Source organism: Mizuhopecten yessoensis, unplaced genomic scaffold (assembly GCF_002113885.1).
Source record: "Mizuhopecten yessoensis strain PY_sf001 unplaced genomic scaffold, ASM211388v2 scaffold10905, whole genome shotgun sequence".
In the NCBI taxonomy this organism is placed as follows: Eukaryota; Metazoa; Mollusca; class Bivalvia; order Pectinida; family Pectinidae; genus Mizuhopecten; species Mizuhopecten yessoensis.
The window spans coordinates 270,519-292,586 of NW_018408780.1; the positions used below are offsets into that span (position 1 = coordinate 270,519).

General features: G+C 34.2%; 2 protein-coding genes across 7 annotated transcripts in view; one reads left to right on the top strand and one right to left on the bottom strand.

Annotated features, from left to right (window-relative positions):
• LOC110463425 (UPF0705 protein C11orf49 homolog) overlaps positions 1–5,120 on the bottom strand; it is a 28,338-nt gene extending 23,218 nt beyond the window's left edge. For all 5 annotated transcript variants that reach the window (XM_021518018.1, XM_021518017.1, XM_021518016.1 and 2 more), the window contains exons 1-6: positions 4,743–5,120; positions 4,014–4,116; positions 2,590–2,720; positions 2,112–2,196; positions 1,669–1,754; positions 254–446 (exon numbers count right to left, since the gene is read on the bottom strand). In XM_021518018.1, coding sequence (XP_021373693.1) covers positions 254–446; positions 1,669–1,754; positions 2,112–2,196; positions 2,590–2,720; positions 4,014–4,116; positions 4,743–4,788 — 644 coding nt within the window. In that variant the 5' untranslated portion in view covers positions 4,789–5,120. The remainder of the gene's footprint in view (positions 1–253; positions 447–1,668; positions 1,755–2,111; positions 2,197–2,589; positions 2,721–4,013; positions 4,117–4,742) is intronic.
• Positions 5,121–6,511: 1,391 nt separating this feature from the next.
• LOC110463424 (low-density lipoprotein receptor-related protein 4-like) overlaps positions 6,512–22,068 on the top strand; it is a 118,731-nt gene continuing 103,174 nt past the window's right edge. For both annotated transcript variants that reach the window (XM_021518012.1, XM_021518013.1), the window contains exon 1: positions 6,512–6,679. In XM_021518012.1, coding sequence (XP_021373687.1) covers positions 6,634–6,679 — 46 coding nt within the window. In that variant the 5' untranslated portion in view covers positions 6,512–6,633. The remainder of the gene's footprint in view (positions 6,680–22,068) is intronic.

Here is a 22,068-nt window from a genome sequence, read left to right on the forward strand (position 1 = left end):
ATTGGGTACTCCCTTCTCTGTTCTCTAGTATACTGCGATTTTTAAGTATTCCCTTTCCCGTTGCCCATCATAATTCAAGGACCATAATTTGGGCACTCTATTCCATGTCTTGTTTTCTAGACAAATTATTTTATTAATCCATAAAAATAACAATACATTTACCTGATGGTCCAGTACATGTAATTAATCTAATTAAAATTCCGTCAAATATTAAGAATTTTGCATAGAAGTGGTCCATACAGAAAATACTTACCTGAAGGTGGATCGATCACACAGAGGGTATACAGCCCTGAAATACTGCATGGCGTCAACGCCATCAGAAGGATGGTGGCTATTCTGGTGGACCTTTGTGTCTTCTGTCCCTGATGGTACCACCACTGGGTCCCGAGGACTACGCTGGGTCTGCATCAGTGACAGGTAAATCTCATGGCACTTTTCCATAAACTCTAAAACATTGAAATAGTGTTCTTTTNTAATTATTTTTTCATTTTTTACAAGACAAGACAAAACATATATGACATTGTTCCTCAGTACATGATTGTTCATACAATTTAAACAAAGATCATCATCATCATCATCAGACATCATCATCATCATCATCATGTAAGATATTATTATTAACACATAAGCAGATATTAAGCAAAAAATTGCCCATGTCATGTACATACATAAAGACATACACCGAGACGCTGATGCAAAAACAATATATATAAACCTATGACATCAAACACACAAGAGAAAAAACAAATAAACTGAAACAGAAAAAAAACCCCACAAAACATTACAGGGGATGGGGAGCACTCCTTGGTCATTATATTTTAACTTAAGCCTGGCGAATTAAAATGTATGAATATTTGATGATTATTATTACAATGAGGAGACGATAAAGTACAATAGATGTATATATGTATAGAACAAATATGTCATATATATATATATATAGTCATATTATAATTGCATCCAGTTATCTATTTGATGATTAAACTCATCCTTATTTATTAATTTATTCTGTTAGTAAAATCATGATAAATGAATTGTATAATACTAAATTATGATGATCTTTTATTGAAAAACTGGTAACAAAAACTTGTAAAATCCTTTATTTTCAGTTTCAGATATTACAACGATGTGCTGTTTTTAAATAACAAGAACTTTATTGACAACATCCATCATATACTGTGTGCCCTCCAGAACATGGTTTCAAAAACACTACTAGGATGCTTTTGACTTTTTAACTGTGATTGTGAACTTTCCCTTTTTTGATAGCAACACCTCTGTTTCCCTTACATACAGTGTCATCATGTCGCAGTTGAATAGCAACACCTCCGGTTCCCTTACATACAGTGTTGACATGATTCATGTCACAGTTGAATGGCTATTTAAATGTTTGCTCAGAAAATCATTATTTCTGATGGTTGACAGACAAACTTACAACACAGAGCATCGAGATATGCTATTTTCTTGTGTGATTTATGAAGGTCAAAATATTTTATTATGCTCTTTTAATTTTTTGCTTTGTTGTTCCATTGTCACTAACTCAGTTCTTGCTAAGAAGATGTCACACCACTTGGATTTGACTTTAACTAACATGGCAGGCTTTAACAATGAAGCAAAAAATGCCTACACTTTCGTTTACATAAACAAAAAATCATGTGTATCATTATCTACCTTCATAATAAAACTGTACTTGGAAAGCATAGATGAAGTCAGCGAAGGATATTAGGCAGTCCAAGGCATCATCCAGCAGTATTATTCTGAAATCAGTAATATTACAATCAGTTTTGAATTACTAATCAGACCTGTCCATGTATATCAGTTGTTATAAGAAAGATTTATTTAAGATTCTTTCAAATTAACAATAACAAAAACAAAGGTGCTACGGATACTGGATAAGAGAACAGAACATCGAAGGTCCTTTATCAGTTATCACAAGGAAATATATCTTTTATAATAAGAAATATAATTTTCACCAAAGATTTTATTTTGCCTCTAAAATTTATTTCTTTACAGATCACAAGTCATTATTTCTTTACAGATCACAAGTCATTATTTCTTTACAGATCACAAGTCATTATTTCTTTATAGATCACAAGTCATTATTTCTTGCTCACCTTGCAGTCTTCTGTACAGGTTCAAATGGAAAGTCTGGACACAACAGTGACAACAAAGAGTGATACTCCTGGATACTCAGTAGATCTACAACACAACAACAAGTACATCTACTGTACAACCACAGTACAGCAAGGGACGGAACAATCCATCAATCACATAGAAAATAGGGCTACACTAGAATGCTAATGTCGTAACTACATCATGTATTAAATTACGGTGTACAAAATATCAGGATTCGACTGGTTTTTTTTTCCACAAATAAAGATTAAATAAGAGGTCGATCCTTTTGATAATCAAAAGATTCTTGAAACATGAATTAGTATAAAAATAATGCTAAATGGTTAATATTGTTACAAAGCAACACTAAGTACAGCTGAAGTAATGTTTTAATTTCTTAAAATGCAAATATAACATATTGAAACAATATTGTATGTACATTTATGTAGTAATTGTTGTCAATGTATACTTAGTACTGACCTCCTTTTTTACCAATCTGTCTGTAGCACTTCCAGAAAAGTCGAACAAAGGAGGCTCTGTTATGTGGAGTGGACTTTACAAAATTGTACTCTCTAAACATGGTGTGGTTGCCATCTCGTAAACTGTTGAAGCTAAACACAACAAAACATATACAAAACACAGTTAAAGCAAAATATTGAAAAGTAGTAGTATCATCTGATGATGTTGTGTGAAGAGAGTGTTATGCTGAACCATGAATAGTTTCTAATTGTGTGTGTGTGTGTGTGTGTGTGTATGTATATGTCATGTTTTGTAATTGTGTTTTAAAAAAAGACTTGAAAAAACACAAGAGGCCCAATGGGCTTGCATCGCTCACCTGGTATTCAAAAAATCTCACACTTGCAATCTTAAAAGTGGACTACAGTATAGCTACAAGCAGAATATCAGTGTTTGATTCATAAGAACCTATTAAAAGATTTAAACATATGACGCCTGTGACCTTGAATGTCGAACAAGGACATTAGGTAGAAAGTGAGTCAAGTTCATTTATTTGAACAAACTTGGTAGCCCTTCATCCCAACATGCTACAGGCCCAATTTCAGTACCCTGGGCCTTTTGGTTATTGAGAAGTTGTTTGAAGCTTTTAAGACATTTGACCCCTGTTACCTTGAAAGTTGGTCAAGGTCATTCAATTGAACAAACTTGGTAGCCCTTCATCCCAGCATGCTACAGGCCCTATATCTGAGTTCCCTGGGCATTTTGGTTATCTAGGAGAAGTCATTTGAACAGACTCAACACTGCTTTCCCCAATGGTATCAATACCAAGTGATGATGATGACGTCACAATTTGTGAGGTCATGGTTTGATGACGTCATTGTGTTGTGTTGATGTCGTGGTAACAGTGTTATGACGTCATCAAGATCAGCGTCATAGTTACTCATCATGTTTGTCAAGATGGATGTGACTAATGGAATCTTCCCCTACCTTGAGGGTGTGACAGAGAAATCTCCAACCCGAGGGGTGATGTGTTTTGGTTGTCTAACCCGAGGCTCTAGGAAATGATTATTTTTCTCCCATCCTATTATTTTAGTCACAACTCCACCGACAGCAGTCTGTGATGTTTGTAAACAAAAACACATGTGGGGTATGCATATCGTCATTCACTTTTGATGACGTCACAATGACCGATGACGCATTTTAATGATGTCACAATTGAACATGTGCTAATCGGCACGAGGCTATCTCCCCCTAGGGGATGACAAGCTGATCTTTCCCGGCTAAAACGTGAGACACACCTGTGAAGGGTACATGGGAGAAATAGAGGTCCAGTGACATTTAAAGTTTCTTAATAAAGACTGTTTATCTAACCAAGTCAGCTACTTGGTCACCAGGGATAGACTTAGTCCAGTTCCACTACAAATATACATAATTTATACTGTACTTACTATTCACTGAAGAATTTAACAGCATTTGTTTTAGGGTTCTCCTCTCTGTGCTCCAACAGCTGAGCAACACTGTCTTCTAAATACACAAGAATATTGTGTTTTGCTGAAAAATAAATAATACAACAGATTGCACATCACAAGACAGTACGTGATTTATACTTGACTTTACTAGACATTAATTATCAGTCCCTCTAGCTATTAAAACCATTACATGTAGGTTATGCCATGTTTAATATAGAAGCTCAAGCATGCAGTTTCTTTTGATCTTTATAATTTCCAAATAAAGAATACATGGTTTAATTTTTTATGTTCTTCCACAATTTAAATTATTGCTGACAAGAACACCACAGTAATAGGTCACAACTTTTGTACATCTAGTTTCATGATACCTGTAACATGTAGTACTTCCTCAACCCATAGGGGTTTATTACAAATGAGACATGAAATTACTCGAGGCTTGTATTAGGAATATAAATATATGATCCAATCCATTTAATATATTCTCATTTGAAAAGGACCACCCTGCTCCAACATTATTGAAGTAAAATCTGGTGCTGAATTTTGGCACTCAATCTCGGCGATTCAGATAGTGAAAAGTTATGACATAAAATGGTGTATCGACTTTTCAAAAACATTCCTCATTTTAATGATGGTTATTAAAACTCATAAGCGCAGCTGATTTAAATAAGTGGAAAACATTCAATGAATTCTTCCATTGCAAAATCTTACCCAGATACTTTTCAGCAGTCATGGAAAATCTGTCCTCTGTCGTCATTTTTGCAGCAGAAAATATAAATTTGTTCAAACGGTACAGTTTTTATTTTGTTTTAACAACGTTAAACCGATTGTCAAGAAGACGTCTGGAAATGGCAAGAAAGTGTAAAAGTTCTCAGACAGTTAAGCGTCCATGACACTTTCCTAGCAACCGAGACAATTATGTCAAGACAATCGATAGAAATAATAATTATCGTGCAAGAAATGCATAATGAACACAGAAATGCCTTAACTATAGATAAAATAACAAGTTTTGTTTAGTCGAACACTGTTTGGCGCCGTGATTTCTCAAAATCTGTCTGTGCCTTTCGGTAGGCCTATCGTTTGGCCATTTTCGTTTTGACTATGTAAAGCTAGGACAAGTACCTGTTTTCTTATTTTCGTATAATAGAAAATGTTTCATAAATCCCATATAACAATATTATCATTTTCTGTTATGAAATAAAAGGATAATTTAGATGAATCCTTCAACATTTTGTATTTATAGCGTCATTTAATTGTTGTTGATATGATCTATTTACGAAAATATTTCATCAATCTACTAAAAATTAACTGTTCGTACAAATTACAAATGCATATTGAAACGAAACGCAATTATAATCAAAGTTCGTCTGCTAACATTTGCAATGAATTCAGAACTCTTTTTTGAATAACTTAAAATATTATTTCTTTAGCAAATACACTAGATGAGTACAAATCAAAAAGTCTTAGCCTGGCAAATGATGAAGTACATGTATAAAAAGAATGGTACTGTAGGGTTAGTGATGATCAGGTAAAATAATAATTATTATGTATTATTGTGTTAGGAAATACAATTTTGTTGATTAATTATCGAATATGATACACACATATCCTATTCTGTGCTATCTGAACCGTCACCGGATTGATTTTCTTCATTTTTTATTATTTTTCTTCCATTTTTAAAGGACCCCATTGGAAATAAGCCACTTTGTGGCTTTATGTGTAATCCTAGGTAAATGGCAATCACCACCACTCCTATTATGCGATCTATTTTTTATTTATAAATACCTTCATTTACTAAAATAGTTTGTCTCATTTTGTCTCATTATAGTAATATCTGCCTTCTTTTTTTTACAGTGTATCAGACTTTTTAGATTTTCATACTGATATATGTCAATGATTGAATTAAAAAAACTTTTATTAGGTCAGATCTATTATTATTCTCAGTCTTAATACAAAAAATCTTTTTTATTTACAAGCTGAAATGTGATTTTAATTATATATTTTATTCTAAATTGTGATATCTTGTAATTACATTATTTTTAAAGTGAAAAGAGTGATGCGTAATTTAAAATGCATTGATTGCCCGCCACCACATGTCTTATTTATACGTCTCTGATTAAAATAACTTCATTAAATCATTGAATAAATGCAATACCACCTGGTAATATCCCTTCAATATAAATAATATTTCAAGCGGGAATGGAAATAGTAAATTAAATCCGGAAGTATATATTGTGTTATTTTTAAAGGCCAAAAGGGCACTGACAGCTTTAAAGCTGTTGGTGCAAATAGCTGCACAGCAAGCTACTGTAAATTTTGTGGGCGGACCTTGTGATTAAACTCAACAGCACATAAGCCAATAACTGTTGGAGGACAACACTGTGATATCATTTATTTCCGACCTTCGTCAAGTTCTCGTAGCGTGATCAAAAAGGAATGGTTCGTTTCGTTTTATAAGGCAATAGAGTAGATTCGTAAATTCAACACAACCAATCTGATCAACTGTGCACTGATTACAAGCAGTGAAAAAGTTGTAAACATTGGTTTGTACTTGGATGTTTTTACTCTGAAATGAGAGCCCGTGCATTTCTAAGATGCGAAAATGAAGATTTTGGTCGCAGTGGTATTACTATGCACCACTTTTAACGGTAAGTGTATCAAAAACCTTTTATTTGCTTCGTATGCAGACTTTGTTTCAGAACATACACGATCGAAAGTATCAGAGAGTTCAGCGTGCGATCAACTTTGAGACCCTTTAAACTTGAGTTGTAGACAAAGCCGCTGGAACAAGCTAGACAGATATATACTCATCATGATCATGACATAGAATGATAGTAGCGGCAAACCACTGCTGTCAAGCCAAGTTCTTAGCGAATTTTTGGAAATTGCAGTACTTTTTGTTGGAATACACAGCGTTGTGTATTCCAAATGGAATACATAGCGTTGTGTATTCCATTGAAGACCATGCAAAGCCGACTATCCGTCGTTTTGAGATAGTCTTTAAATGCTCGGGTCGTTGATGAGGATGATTCTGTACCATACAATTTTTTTCTTATCTCAAATTAAAAGATATTTGAGTTGTCAAGATTAACCAATTTTTCTTACAGAGACTTAATTTCTCTGTTTAAATGAATATCTATCAGACAAATACATGTTGATGTACTTGAAGTAGTAATAGATGACTACATATATAATTGTCTCCAAAAAAGCAGTTTTCCTGAAATTTCTTTCAAGCATAGGAATTGGAAACATCACCAATATTTTACTACATGGAAATTATTGCATAATTTAAATTTCCCTACCACACTATTTGTCATCTTCTTTTTCAAACACACTTTTCTTTAACTGTACGATCACTTCTGTTTAACTATTGGACCATCAGTGCATGAGTAAAATTATTTACAGGTAGGGAATATAATGAATTTGTGTTTTATGCACCTTATTTTACTTTCTAACATTCACAAATTCAGATGCAGATGTTTTATTTCATTTCATGTTTTTGAAACAAAAAAACCCCATAACAGTCATATAAGAAATATAACTGTATTTGTTGAAAAAAACAGAATGCTTATTTATAACAAGAATTTATGTTTTTGGTCTGGTGATATGAAATCTTGTAATAATAAACTTGAAAAAACTTGTACAAGAATCTGCCATTAACTATCATTAAATTATCCTCTCACTCAAAGGAATGGTGTGGTCTTAATACAGGACTATATAAAAGCATTTATACTGAACTATACAGTCAATATGTTGCTGGTACAATTTGCCACCTTATTGGACTTACTGTTGTATTAATGTGGTAATCTGTGGATTTCAGAAAAAAAGTGCTGGTATCTTACTATCATTTAAAAAGTGGCTATTTTGGTTAAACTTATTTCAATAGAGTCTTTAGCTTGTAATTTATACATGTGGTTTTAAAGTGTTGTTTATCCCAATCTAATTAAAATCAGATCCTAATTCCTGATTGTCTTCGAAGGGTATCGTAGAGGAACAGGAATTAGGATACGAGTGTCGTAGAGGAACAGGAATTAGGATACGAGTGTCGTAGAGGAACAGGAATTAGGATACGAGTGTCGTAGAGGAACAGGAATTAGGATACGAGTGTCGTAGAGGAACAGGAATTAGGATACGAGTGTCGTAGAGGAACAGGAATTAGGATACGAGTGTCGTAGAGGAACAGGAATTAGGATACGAGTGTCGTAGAGGAACAGGAATTAGGATACGAGTGTCGTAGAGGAACAGGAATTAGGATACGAGTGTCGTAGAGGAACAGGAATTAGGATACGAGTGTCGTAGAGGAACAGGAATTAGGATACGAGTGTCGTAGAGGAACAGGAATTAGGATACGAGTGTCGTAGAGGAACAGGAATTAGGATACGAGTGTCGTAGAGGAACAGGAATTAGGATACGAGTGTCGTAGAGGAACAGGAATTAGGATACAAGTGTCGTAGAGGAACTGGAATTAGGATACGAGTGTCGTAGAGGGAATTAGGATCTGATTTTAATTAGATTGGGTTTCTCCTAAGTATATTAACTATAGCAGACTTATATTACTGGAGCTTTATAATAACATTGTGTATATAACATTGTGATGTCATTCATCACTTGTCAGTTCATGCACAAGTTTACATGACATGTTTAGTACCTTAGTTTACTCTTATACTTACGACATCTAACAGCCATTGAACTTTATATGCTGATATGTCGTAAAGAGCACTATACCATGATATTAAACATATCCAAAAATAACAATTGTGTCCATTTATTAACAGGGTATCTGCACTGACCTATAATTTCTATGTTATGTACCTGAGTTGTTAAGTATTATTTTTGTGTTTTATTTTACAAAAAATGACCATAATATAGTCATAACAGTGTCATACATGTGTGACAGAGTATATGTCAGCACTCTCCTGTTACGCATGTATCAAATATATGGCTGTCACAATATATCGGAAAACCTGTAGGTATATCGCAATACACGGGTATATCGGTGTATCGCAATATTTTTCAAAAGCATATTTTTATGTATCTGCTTGACAAATTACTAAAAATTCTAACAGATATGCCAATAAGCATAAAGCAGGCTTTTAATAGTTAAAATTTTATAATCGATGATTGGTTTGACAAAAATCTTAAATCTATGTTATATAAATCCATATTATATATATATATGATTAAGTTTGATGACATTGTGACAACAAGTTATTATAAAATTGAGCACATCCTTCCTATATCGGGATATGTATCGCAATATATTCATTCTGTATTGCAATATATCGTGATACACTCTTGGCGTATTGCTACACCCCTAATCAAATATATGTCTATAGTAAAGTTTAGTACAATTCACAATTTTGTATACGTACAAAAAATTACAGTAGAAGCTTTTCTTTATTGGTATGAAATCAACAATGGTATTTCCAAACTTATCTGTTGTGTGAAAATAATTTTATCATGCTACAAAACTAATAACTTACATACGACAAAGTCAATCTGATAATAGTGTCGTAGATTTAGTGATGATAAAGAACTTAAAGTAGTGAATACCAACGTATATTAACAATAATGTCAACACTATATTGTTGTCGATGTGTGATTTAGACATACTTACTCTTTAAAGGAGAGGCTTTGTAACTCATCCAGATCTTCCATAAAGTTACCACGGGTTCAACCAGTGCAGCTGTATCAGAGCGTACCGAAGTTGAATCCATACCATGTATTTTCTAGGGTTAGAAAATTAGGGTGACAAAATTGTTTTGTGAGAGTCGCTGAACCGATTCCTGAGTACATACAGCCATGATCGGCTGAAATAATCTGGAGGTGCATGTATTTTAAGACACATCTAAGCTTGTAAATATATGATGAAAATTGAAATATGTTATAAGTAAAGCTGATATTTTGCACATGTCTATAGGTTTAATTAAAGCTGATGTGCTGTTTGATAGACATCCTGCTGCCTGATGTTAAAGGATTAGTTAGGTACTGTCAGTGAGGTTTCTGTGACATTTCTGCTATCTTTTACAGTCGGGCAATTATAATAATACAGGCAAATATATTGCAAGACTTTCACAAAATTGAAACGAAAAATTAAAAAAAAAATATTGGTTTTGGTTCATGAATGGATGATGGAAGTGATGTATTCTATAACCTTGTTTTTATTTTCAAGGATCTGTTTACTTTAAAACTGTGGGAAAATATGTATTTATTTTTAGAAAATATATAATCTGAATTTTCATGGGAAATGTTAATTTTATATATCATGTATATTCTTGGTAACCTTCCCCCTACCAACATCACCATTGCCAATAAGAACTGGTGTACTGGACTAAGTAACTGTTGAAAATGTTTAACAATTTATTTTGTCATCCTTTCACCCATTGTACAGAAAAACCTCATTGATTCTTACATTGATGATTGTTATTGTAAACTATTTTTAAGTCATATGAGAAAATATTCTAGAACATTGATGTTGACATTTAAATTAAGCCTTAAAAAAACCCACCACAAAACGTTCTTGTGAATGTAATGAAAATGCCTTTGATTTGGATTGATCACGTTGGTATGTATACAGTGCTTGTGTTTTTGCTAGCCACTTGATAATTATTTAGATTCCTGAGATTCAAACACATTCAATTTTACTTACAAAACTTTCTGCTTACTCCTCCTGACTCATGAGAATTTGAATGAGTAAGTATGGCTGGAAGCTAAAGTTTACTGAATATTGAAGAGAGCATTAAATTTACTGTTATAATTGTAGGCAACTCATTTAGATCTTCTACTGTAAATCTTATCTGATGTATGGTTGGTGTGTACTGAACTGGTAGACTACCAGTTACACTCCCCATTTAGATAATGAGAGGGGCATGCCCGATTCAGGTTTCAACTCTCACCTTGTGTATGGCATTCCCAATTTGTTGTGGGGGACAAATGTTGATAGCTTGTCAGTGTCAAATTTTTGTGTATCTGATTCTCTCGACCAGAGCACCCTTGATTGGGTACAGTTGTCAGTTATGGGGAAGTTTAGTGATTAAAGATTTAGGGTATGGCCTCCCTGCTGGATCCTGACAGTATGTAAACTAAAGTATTGACCTTGGTTTAAATTGGACGTATTTCTTTTTCTTTCCTGTTATCATGACATGGTCAGCTTGAATACATTGGTAGTCATTCTTATATAAAGTTTCTCCTGGATTTTCACAAATCCCATCAGTCTGAAATACAGTGTAATTGTCTAAACTGAACCCTTTATAAACCCGACATCTGACATGCTAAGTCCGACCTACAGCTACCTCCTCATACAATCATTGATTTACAATAGACATGCTTCAATCTATATTTTACTAGCATGCAAGCTAGGATAGCTGCTTTCCATATTTTTTCCAACATATAATTATTGTAGAAAAAATAAGTTTACCAGGCATCTTGCTTGAAATTTATCTGGAATGCTATTTCCAGTAAAAAATAAAAATGCCATGAGCTTTTCTTATATCTCTAAAAAACAACAAAACTTTAATTATTAGGTGTGCATGCATGGTGTGTGTCCTGATAAGGATTTTAAATCTATAACCAACAGCAGAAATAAAACATTAAATTATTACATATCAAACTGTACATTATAAACATCATTAGTGCAGCTGTATTAGTTTACATTATGAATTACATTTCAGAGAAACCATTTTTTTTTTTATCAAAATAGCAGTTCTAACATTAATGTTTGGAATATCAAGAATTTCTTTTCTGTAAATAGTTTTGCTTTCGCCAAAAAGTGTAAGATTTATTAAGTTAGTGGAGAAACAGTGATGGCCATGGGTGATAACACGATCCTGCAGAGACATCCCTATATAATATTTTCATTTCTTATAAACCAATCTTTGTAATTTTGTTGAAATGACACTGCCAGATTTGTATGTAAATCGGGAGTACGGTACACAGGTACAGTAAATCTGCTTAATTTAAACTGACAAGAAAATGTCCACCCATATGAAAAGATAAAATTCCTATGAAACCAGATTTTGAAGAAAAAATTACAAAGTTAAAAATGTTCATGTAGATAACATAAGGGTTATCTTCCACATTCATGGCAAATACCAATGTAATGATATTGGAAAAAAAATCTTTCTAAAGATTAAAAATGAATGTATCAAAACATTATCAGGCTGCGATCATTAATTAGATAATATCATTCTATGATCTCCCATCAGTTAAATGAAAATTTAAAGGGTTTCAGGTTTGCAATATGTCTGTCCTTTTCAGGATATTCCCCTTTTCTGTCCATTCCAAAAGTTTGTCCAAGCATATGTATATATACCTCTTGCTGTTTCATGTGGAATTGCTAATTTTGTAAATTTTGGTAAATTTTGAATGATGGAATGTTGCAGACCAAACTAAGTCACTGTTACCTATAGTTTGACCTCTGACACATATCTTGCACACTATTTCACTTTGACTCTTACCCAAATTTAGTATGCAAGTATACATGCATTTTGTGATGTCGGGGTGTCACATTCCAAATGTAGGTCACTTTGACCACTGACATCAATCATTAAAAAAAATGTTTCCTTAAAGCAAATGAGCTTCTTTGTATCAGCTTACTTTAGAAGTGGTTGAATCATACAGTATTAAAGTGTACACATATAGTGTCATAAAATAACGAATTCATTACTGGTGTTAGATTATAAATTTCATTCCAATACTTTGATTTGTTTCTCAAAGTCCATGCATATAGTCTTAACAATGTCAAAATAACAAAGGCTTTATAACTTATGTGTGATTGTGAAGTTATCTACCAACTTGGTTGATTTTTATGCAAGATTCAGACTATAATCCAGACCACTGTTTCATTTGGAATTTGAAACAAAATATCACTGGGGATCCACAAATCTTCCATGAATATTATATTGCTATCTGATATAAAATTCACTTGATGCTCATGGATAAAATGCATTCTTTTACATTTAGAATTGAGAAAAAAGGAGATGCTGACTCAAACCCTACAAGCTTTCACTAAACCTAAAAGTATTAAAGTCGGGTTAAAATTTCCAGACAATGCTTATAGGTTAGTACAATAACTGGCATGCATGAGGAACACATGGTTATCAGAGCTGTATGCTTGAATGGCTGTTGTGTCAATAAAAGTCAGGAGCACTGGAACACTGAGATCAGTTACCAGTCATATACACACTGATGATATAGGCCTAATGCCCCATTACTGTCTGTCGGGGTGTAGTGGCCATCTGTTATTTTGGCTAAAATACCAAGGGGCAAGGGTGGCTGACCATAATATAAAAAGGAACAGCTATACTATCATATATAGGGGCAATGGCATGACTATGAACTGAAGTGGTTGACCATAACAGGGGGTCTGACTGTTAATGTACAAAAGTATAGCTACTTTACAAGAAAATGGCATAGCTATAGCATATAGGGGCTAAGTTGGTTGACCATGATACAATTGTATTGCCTTTGTTGTAGGTTAAACACGATTCTTTGTTTCTCTCAAGATTAATCATGAACCATTGGGTGAAGGGTAAAAATATTGGCTATATAATACTTTCCTGGGTTAAAGGAAGTGGTCAAATAAATATGTAAAAAAAACTAATTTCAAAGAACATGTCTGAAGAACAGGAAGAACTAGACTCATCAAAAGAGTGATAAGTTAAAATTTACCAAACTTGGCCTTCACTTATATTAAAGGTCACAGGGGTTAAATTTGTTTGAACAATAAAACTTTTGAAGAACCAAGTGTCTTAATTGTTTGTTGGTCAGGAGCAGTTGCTGCAATGAAGTGCAGTAATGTTTATGAACAGAGATGACGGACCTTGGCCTATAAGGTCACAGGGGTCAAATGCTTTAAAATATTTTAACCGCTTCTTTTGAATAACAAAGAGGCCTATGTTTATAACATATGGCCATGCAGTAGCCTGATGTTGGGTTGCAGGACAGGTTATGAAGTTTATTCGATTAAATGACCTTCATGTATATTTCACAGGGGAAATAACATCTTCAAGGGACTTTTCGTTGTTCTTAAGATCCATTAGATCTAGAGTAACAAGTTTCCTAATAGCCTGGTGAAAAAATGTGTTAGGTGGCTGAAGTATTGGCTACCAGGCTGCTGACTATAGCTATATTACACCAGGGAATACATAGGAGAGGCTATGTAAGTAGGTTAGATGACCTGGGCTGTTGACTATTCACACTGGGGAATACATAGCTAACGAGAGGACTATGCAGGAAGACTTAGTGTAAAGGTTACATGACCTGGATGCTGACTATAGCTATTACACCCGGGAATACATAACTCATGGAAGAGGCTTGATTGCATGCAAACTTAGTGTAGTGGTTAGATGACCTGCAGACTGACACAGGGACTTATGTACACCTCAGGCTAACTATTACAAAGGATTATGTATTTGACTAGGGTAACACAGGGATTGGTATCAATGCGACTGACATCCTCACTTGATCAGGGTATTTATATTGGTCGGCTTTAGACCAGCTTGCTAATTAATCCTAGGGCTAGACGGACTGATCAAGATCACCTCACTGTGCAAATACTGTGTACTCTGGTCTCGATGCACTCAGCTGCATTTTAATCCGGTTAATGAAGATCAGACAAATAAATCTAGACTCCTGTAGATATAAAATGAATTGAATATTCATATCTGTCTTAAGTGCAATACACCTAGGCTAAATGTACAAGCATGCTATGCCTACATTAATATTTACATTGAAATATGATTAATTGGCTGTTTATTAGTAAAATATTATTAATGAAGTGTCAATTTAAAATGCAGACTAGCTGCGTCATAGATTCCAAGCAGACATCTTTGAATTTAAAAGATATCTACAGATACGTCACTGCTGATCATGTGAATTGTGATTCACTGCTGAGATGTACATATTGTGTCACCAATTTATCAAACCGAGTTAATGACAGTTTCACAGAACTTGGTTCCAGATATAACACCTCTGGGTACACAATTTATTTCTTATCCTGTGATGGATGACATGCTTACGCAGAGAAAATATTTGTGAGTAAATTGTATATCAAGTAGGGAAATGTTAAGCATTTCTTTTATAAACTGGAAAAAATGAAATATCAGGAAAATGATGTGCTTGAAAAAGGCTCTAAGAGATGGTGTCAAAAGCTCATGACATGATAAAGTTTTGATCCTGAATGTATTGTGTTTTTATCATTTTCAATATGGTGGGATCTGGACTCAACCTATTCCCAAGCTCTTACATCAATGATTTTTTTTTATTAAACTTTATCATTTTGAGGCTATATGAAGCATAAGTTATGACACATTTATCTTAAATATGAAAGAATGTGCAACATCTGCATTTATTGGAGAAACACACAGTAAAGGGATAATTCCTGACCAGATACTCTGTCAATATAAACTGTGTGTAGAAACACACAGTAAAGGGATAATTCCTGACCAGATACTCTGTCAATATAAACTGTGTGTTCCTTTTGCTGGAGCTACCTCCTGTAAGAGTGGTTAATAATATAATTTACAGAAGAATGTATACCGGGATGTAAGATACATTATACCGTATTAGGCCTAAAGGTAGCCCATCTTGGAGGATATGTTAAAAAAGATTTGTGTTGCATATACCATCATACCCTCAGATTTAGAATTTCTCCTCATGGTTAACCCTTTCACCACTGTAGACCATAATGGACTTATCCAGATCAATGCATGGTAGAGTCTACTAAAGTTACATAGGGTTGAAAGGGTTAATACAGATTTCACACTGCCATGTAAGGTAACTGACTGATCTTTGACTGTATAACAGGGCAGAAAACTGTGTCAAATATGGTAGAGAAACCCTTCTAACTGAACAATGTCTAGTCCTCCCTATACATGTAGACATAATGGGCTCTTTGGTCATTGATCTGACCTGGTTTAAGGTTGTATGAGGGGGGTATCAGGATGATGTATGTGACCCTGTACATGTACTAGGTGTAGTACAGGGCAATGCCAGACTTGGAACATCTGGTCTATACATCTGGTGGGAGGCTGTGATGTTCTTTTTCTTTCATTATTTATCTCTGTCAGTTAAAAGGGTCCCAAGCCCTATAGAGTTCTCAAACTATGTGTTTGAGGTGTAGGACCCAACACCCTTTGTTGTCGGGGTTTGTTAGATTGAAAGAGAGATTTTGATGGTGTCGGTGCATGGGCTTCTACTATAACATCCATGGGGTACCCTGTCAATGCTAGCTAGGTGTTTACATGGGAAAAGTTGTACTTGTTGGGTCTGTATTACAAATGTATACATCCCTAGGATTCACCACTTAAAAGGTTATTTTGTAATGATGTTCAACGCCACTTGTAGCAACGTATTACAAATAGCTCAAATTTATGTCATTCTGTAAAATTTGATTAGCAAACACGTATTTTCCTATTTAAAGCTAATACATGTTTGTAATTTGGATTCAAAATAATTCCTATCTGATAAGGAACATGACACTTTAAGGCTTAGATATTTTCTACTTCAAATTTATTGATACTCTATCAGGGTTTATATGGGTTCTACTTCATTCAATTTTGGGCTGAATTTCCTATGGGATATAGTGTGTTTTTCCCTGAAGTTTTGTCCTAGATTTCCTCAATTGTTTTAGGGGAATTCCTGTTATTTTCATGTAGCTAGTATACCACTTTACAAAGTTACAATTTTGTAACAGGTGGCCTTACTGAGGAAAGAAATGCTTAAGTTATCCTTAAAAAAAAACAAAAAAAAACAATGTTACATATATAGCTAGCTAGCGCTAATCCAAGGGTTAAAAAATTGGAAATTTCACATACTCATATAGTCCATTATAAAAATGGCTCTAGGGAGTTACCTGAAAACCATGCGTGGTACGTATACCGAACCTGGAAATGATATGCCTTTCAGGAGTAGTTAAAGCACTATTTGGCACTCTCTCTGTGTGCCACTAATCCTGAAAGCCGTGCTTTGCTGACAACAGACAATTCAAAACACCATTTTCGCCAAAATTTGGTTTTAGACATCGCAATCATGGAAAATAATTCGATTTTGACTTTAAAATCACTTCCAAAAATTGTCAATTAGCTTGTTTTTTCACAAGAATTAATCTGATAAATGGAAGTTGAGTAATTCATTTCCTGTCATATTAGTATTCTGGAGAGGTAGTCCTGTAAATTGCAGTTGAGTTGTAATTATTTTTCCCTAACTCTGAGCAAGTTAATACTGACACTGATCACTATGTCTTGGAACTCTAAGTCTCCGTACTAGTGAAGATTAAACAACAGTGGGTCATTTAAATTCTGATTCAAGTTGAAGAAGACATTTTGCCCGTAGATTCAGGGGAGTTTATCTCATTATGTCAAACATAATTTGTGTCCACCCAGTGTAATGACAACTGTATTTGGGGTCATTATTGATAAGGGTGACAAATTGGCTCTAACAGCTCCAAAAATATTCTGTTTGCTCTGAAGATCTTGTTAACCTTCAGATAACTTATCAAGGTGAATCTCGCGTGGGTATCAATGAGATTCTACGTTCAACATTTTTAAATACTTTACCTTAAATTACCATGTAATAGTGGAACAGGCCATTATTTAATTTGATCTGGAGCGTTTTAAGAGGTTTCAAATGGCTGACAGGCTGATTCGAATAAGGATAGAAACATTCCTTACAATTATTGCTTTTTAGGTTGCAATCTAATATTAGATGAGAATTATTGCCAGTAGGAGGTAATTTAATGAACAAGGAAAGTTTGAATGTATTCAAATTGACTATTTAATTAAAACTCTAGATCAATCATGTTGTCAAAGTTACAACATTTTTCATGTATTAATCATCATGTAATAGTGAACAGTAGACCATGCACATGTTTGTATTGCAAACTATGCACGTGCAGTGCTCTTCCAAATGCCTCCCCCATATTGCTAAAAGTGAGCAGTATGTGACTTGTCTGGAATATGTTAGCTTTGTCTTGCAGGAAACATTCATGTATGTTTGTATGTATTTGAAGATCTGTCAACAAAAGAGAAAAAAGTATCCATTTAACATGTAGAGTTACGAAAACAATGTCAAGTTCATAATCAAAACGTTAGTCTAACTTACTTTAAGGTTGCCTTAGATAATGTTTATAGTTTATCAAGTGTGGATTTCATGTGTTGATGAGTAATGTTGATCGATTGGGCATTGATTAAACATTTTGTATGATGTCACAGTCCAATGTTGATTGTCTGCCACAACAACTAAGAAAATGATGACAGTTCATGTCGGGGATTTCAAACCCAAACTTTGAGACAGTTGTGGACTTTCATCAGCCCTACAAGACTTTTGCTAAACAGTTCACGGTAAGGGCACTGAGAGACAAGACAACAAAGCAGACTTCCTTTATCAAGTACTTAATTAAGGATGTGCCTTAGCCAATCAATTCCTGTGACAGCCAGGAAGACAAAGGCATCAACTGACAATCGTTTGCATATTCTAAGATCAGTATAGTAATTAAAATAACTGGGATATCTGGGGTCACGTCGCATGATATAGTCAATGAGGTATAGACACGAAAGCACATTTCAGCACATTTTATGTGGCATAAAAGATATAGTCAACAAAAGTTTATATATTTTAGTGGAATATATATTATACAGGATTCAAAAAGTTTGGAAAAAATAAAATCAGGCCAATAATATCTTTCATTTATCTATTTTTTTCCCCAACATTTTTCACACTTGTTATATTTTTTGCCATTATAAAGACATGCACCTACAGTACACTGCATTGATAATTCAGTTTCTAGGTCCCCATGTACTAATTTCTATGTAACCTGTATAAACCTGACATTTGAACAGCTAAGTCCTCTTGTACACGTTGTACAAGATCTATAAGACATGACAGAGAGTCACACTTTGGTCTTCTCCATTGTGTTGTGGTAAACGTGTCTGTGAGACATATGACAGAGAAGTACACTTGGGTCGGTAAATACCAGTCTGACAATGAGGAGGAAAAAATGGCTTGTCTATCATGTGATCAAATTGCATGATGGAGTATGTTTTGTTTGTTGTATTATATATAGCGGCAAACTACATCTGTACAAACGGGGATGTAACAGGGCAATCGTAGGAACATTGTCAGGGAACTCGGCTAAGTCGACATTCTTGGAATCATTCCATGCATACAAAACAGGGATAAACATTGATTCCTGTGGCAGAGTTCACAAAAAGTAGCATGTATACAGGCTCAGGGCCCATAGGAGACTCGTTACAGCAACATACCACCTCCGTCTGATCTGATCAGGAGTCCTCAAGACAAATAGACACTAAGACAGTGTAACTGTACGCAATGTATCCTGATCAAATCGAGGCTTATATTCAAGTTTGCAATTACATGTATTGGTTTTTTTCTTGTAAAATGAAATGCAGTTAAATGTAAAGAAAATTGGATAACAAGTGTTCCTATTTCTATACCTTATACTGTATAGAGGGTATGAATTATTTGGTAAGATAAGGCAGCATCAGGAAAGTCAGGGTTAAAACCTAAGAAACATGTCGTTTGCACGCAAAATCATGTTACAGCATATATATATTTTTACTGGTAAATATGTCCTTTAAAGCAGGTGTTTAGGTAATGTAACTTTTTTTCTTTGATTAATGAATGGTTTAAAACATTATCTATCAAATTGAATTGTTTCAGTTAAAAAACAATAAAATTTTACATGATAATGGTTACAAAGGCGTTAAATTGTGTGACCAAAATATAAAGTAACTGGATCTACAAAAAGGTTAAAGCTGGGATGTATGTGTAACATGTACATTTTGTAGATTTAAGGATGAGTTCTTCCAGAGAGTTTGTCCTTGGCCAAATTCCTGGATTGACATGTAAATTGTTCCAGAAATAAAACTTTCTATCTTATGTGACCGTTCCTGGATAACTATAACCCATAATAAAGTTTACAAAAACTCAGTTTACTCCTGGGGAGTGAGATACAATACAATATGTTTTTCTCTTTGGAATTCAGGGAGAGTTACATGTGATTTCCCTCTGGCATTATAAGGACTTAATGAATATCAGGAGAGGTCTTTATTATTGGATTTTCACATCTATTGGATTGGTGAATACGAATAACATCCCGGCCCCTGTGCCATTTTCTTGTGATTGTGTAGTGTATGGTGCTTGCAGAGGTATGATTTCTTGTATACATATATATATATATATATAATGATGTGTGATGTAAAATTTGTCAGAACCATGATTATTAGAACATCAATATTCTAAATATTTCACTTGTTATCGCAAAAAAAGGAATGGCATTTTATTGAACATTCCCCCCCCCCCCCACAAAGAAATATAAGATGAAAGATACATTTGATCTTTGCTAATATGTCTTTGTTTTTTCCTTGCTTCACTGATCATAATTAAGGCTTATAATTGTGCATATGAAACATGTAGTTTAGACTGTTCTGGTTGATTATACAAAGCTGAACTACACATGTATGGAATTCCTTCGTAGTTCTGACAGTCTCTGCTTGTGCCAATTATTTTTTTCTCTAAAATATTTTCTGTTGATATGCACCTACTGTAGGTAATTTGTATTGCTCATGGAAAAGTCTGTCTGTTGCCATTGAAATGTTTTCCAAATATCCTTTAAAAACTGACAGTTTTTACTATTGGTAAATTACAATAACAAATGGTACAGTAGAAAGAAATCTCTATGAACTTGATATTGTTAAAAGCTAAAAAAAAACATGAAATTCTTAACTCGATTTACATTGTAGCAGGGGGGCTGCTAGAAATGTGTAATGTCTTATAGCTGCCTGTAGAAGGCAGTAATGTTAGGCTATATATTACACCTATATTACATAAATCTGGTCAAAAACTCTATAAAGATTTAATCATTAACCCGCAGGTAAGTATATTGTACCGGTTGACTGATTTACCTGCCCATCAACATACCTCGGCAATACCTTACCTTATTTCACTGTGTACTTTTATGTATTTCTCCGTGCTCATCTCTATATTTTTCACCCTATTTCACTATATATATAAGTGCATTTTAATTCAACAACTGCAGATAAATGTCCACATTTGTTCAACTGTTTCACACTTGCCAACGTTTTGAAATTTCCATGGGGGAGATTCTGCATGCTCAAAATTAAAAGATAAATAAAATGAGTATGCAACCCTAGACACATAATAACCCTTTATTAAGGAACAGTTAAGCAAATTCACAGGTTGAAAACACTAAACTTACGGGTAAAAAAATATCGAGTCTCTCTCCTTAATAGGGAGGGTTGGCAGGTATCTAGTCTTTTACCCTGTTTCACTGTATAAGTGTGTCTACTGATTTCACTCTTTATACCCTTATTTGTTTAGAGCTGTATTATTTTTTGATAAAAATAAGATTTTGGGGAAAATAAAGTGATTTTTGTAATGATTTAGGGAAAGAACAGCAAAAATTATCCGGTCATTTTGGTTGTGTGGTTGTTATTCAATGGTCCTAAACTGTACATTCACTGCCAGGGGCGGTCTTCAACTATATTTTAAAAGTGGTTTTTTTGTAAGCTCACCCTGTTACCTAACCTGTTTGTTATGCTCATGTCCATCTCATACATTCTACCAAAGTTTACTATACTAGACAGAGAGTGCCTTCAGACCATATTTCACTATGTAAATTGATAAACACCCTTACAATATGCATGCCCCACTCCTTTCTCACCCCAATGTTGTACTTCAACTGTGTAAGCGCCTAAACCATTATACAAAAATATCTAAGTAATGCCTGCATGTTAAATTACACTTGTGTCATTAAAGCTGGAATGAAGTATTTGCACTGCAGATAAAATCATCAAATGCTATTCCATCCAACAATTACATTGCTTACAATAAATGCCACGCTATCTCTTGTATCACACGTTGGAGCCGATAAAATCTCAACCTTAAATTTCAATCTGATATTTCCATTGAACGATTCAAATCTGTTTATTCACAAGATATCAGGGTGTATTGCAGGATTGTGTGGGTGCCATTGGCAGGCAGATACAAATACTCAAGT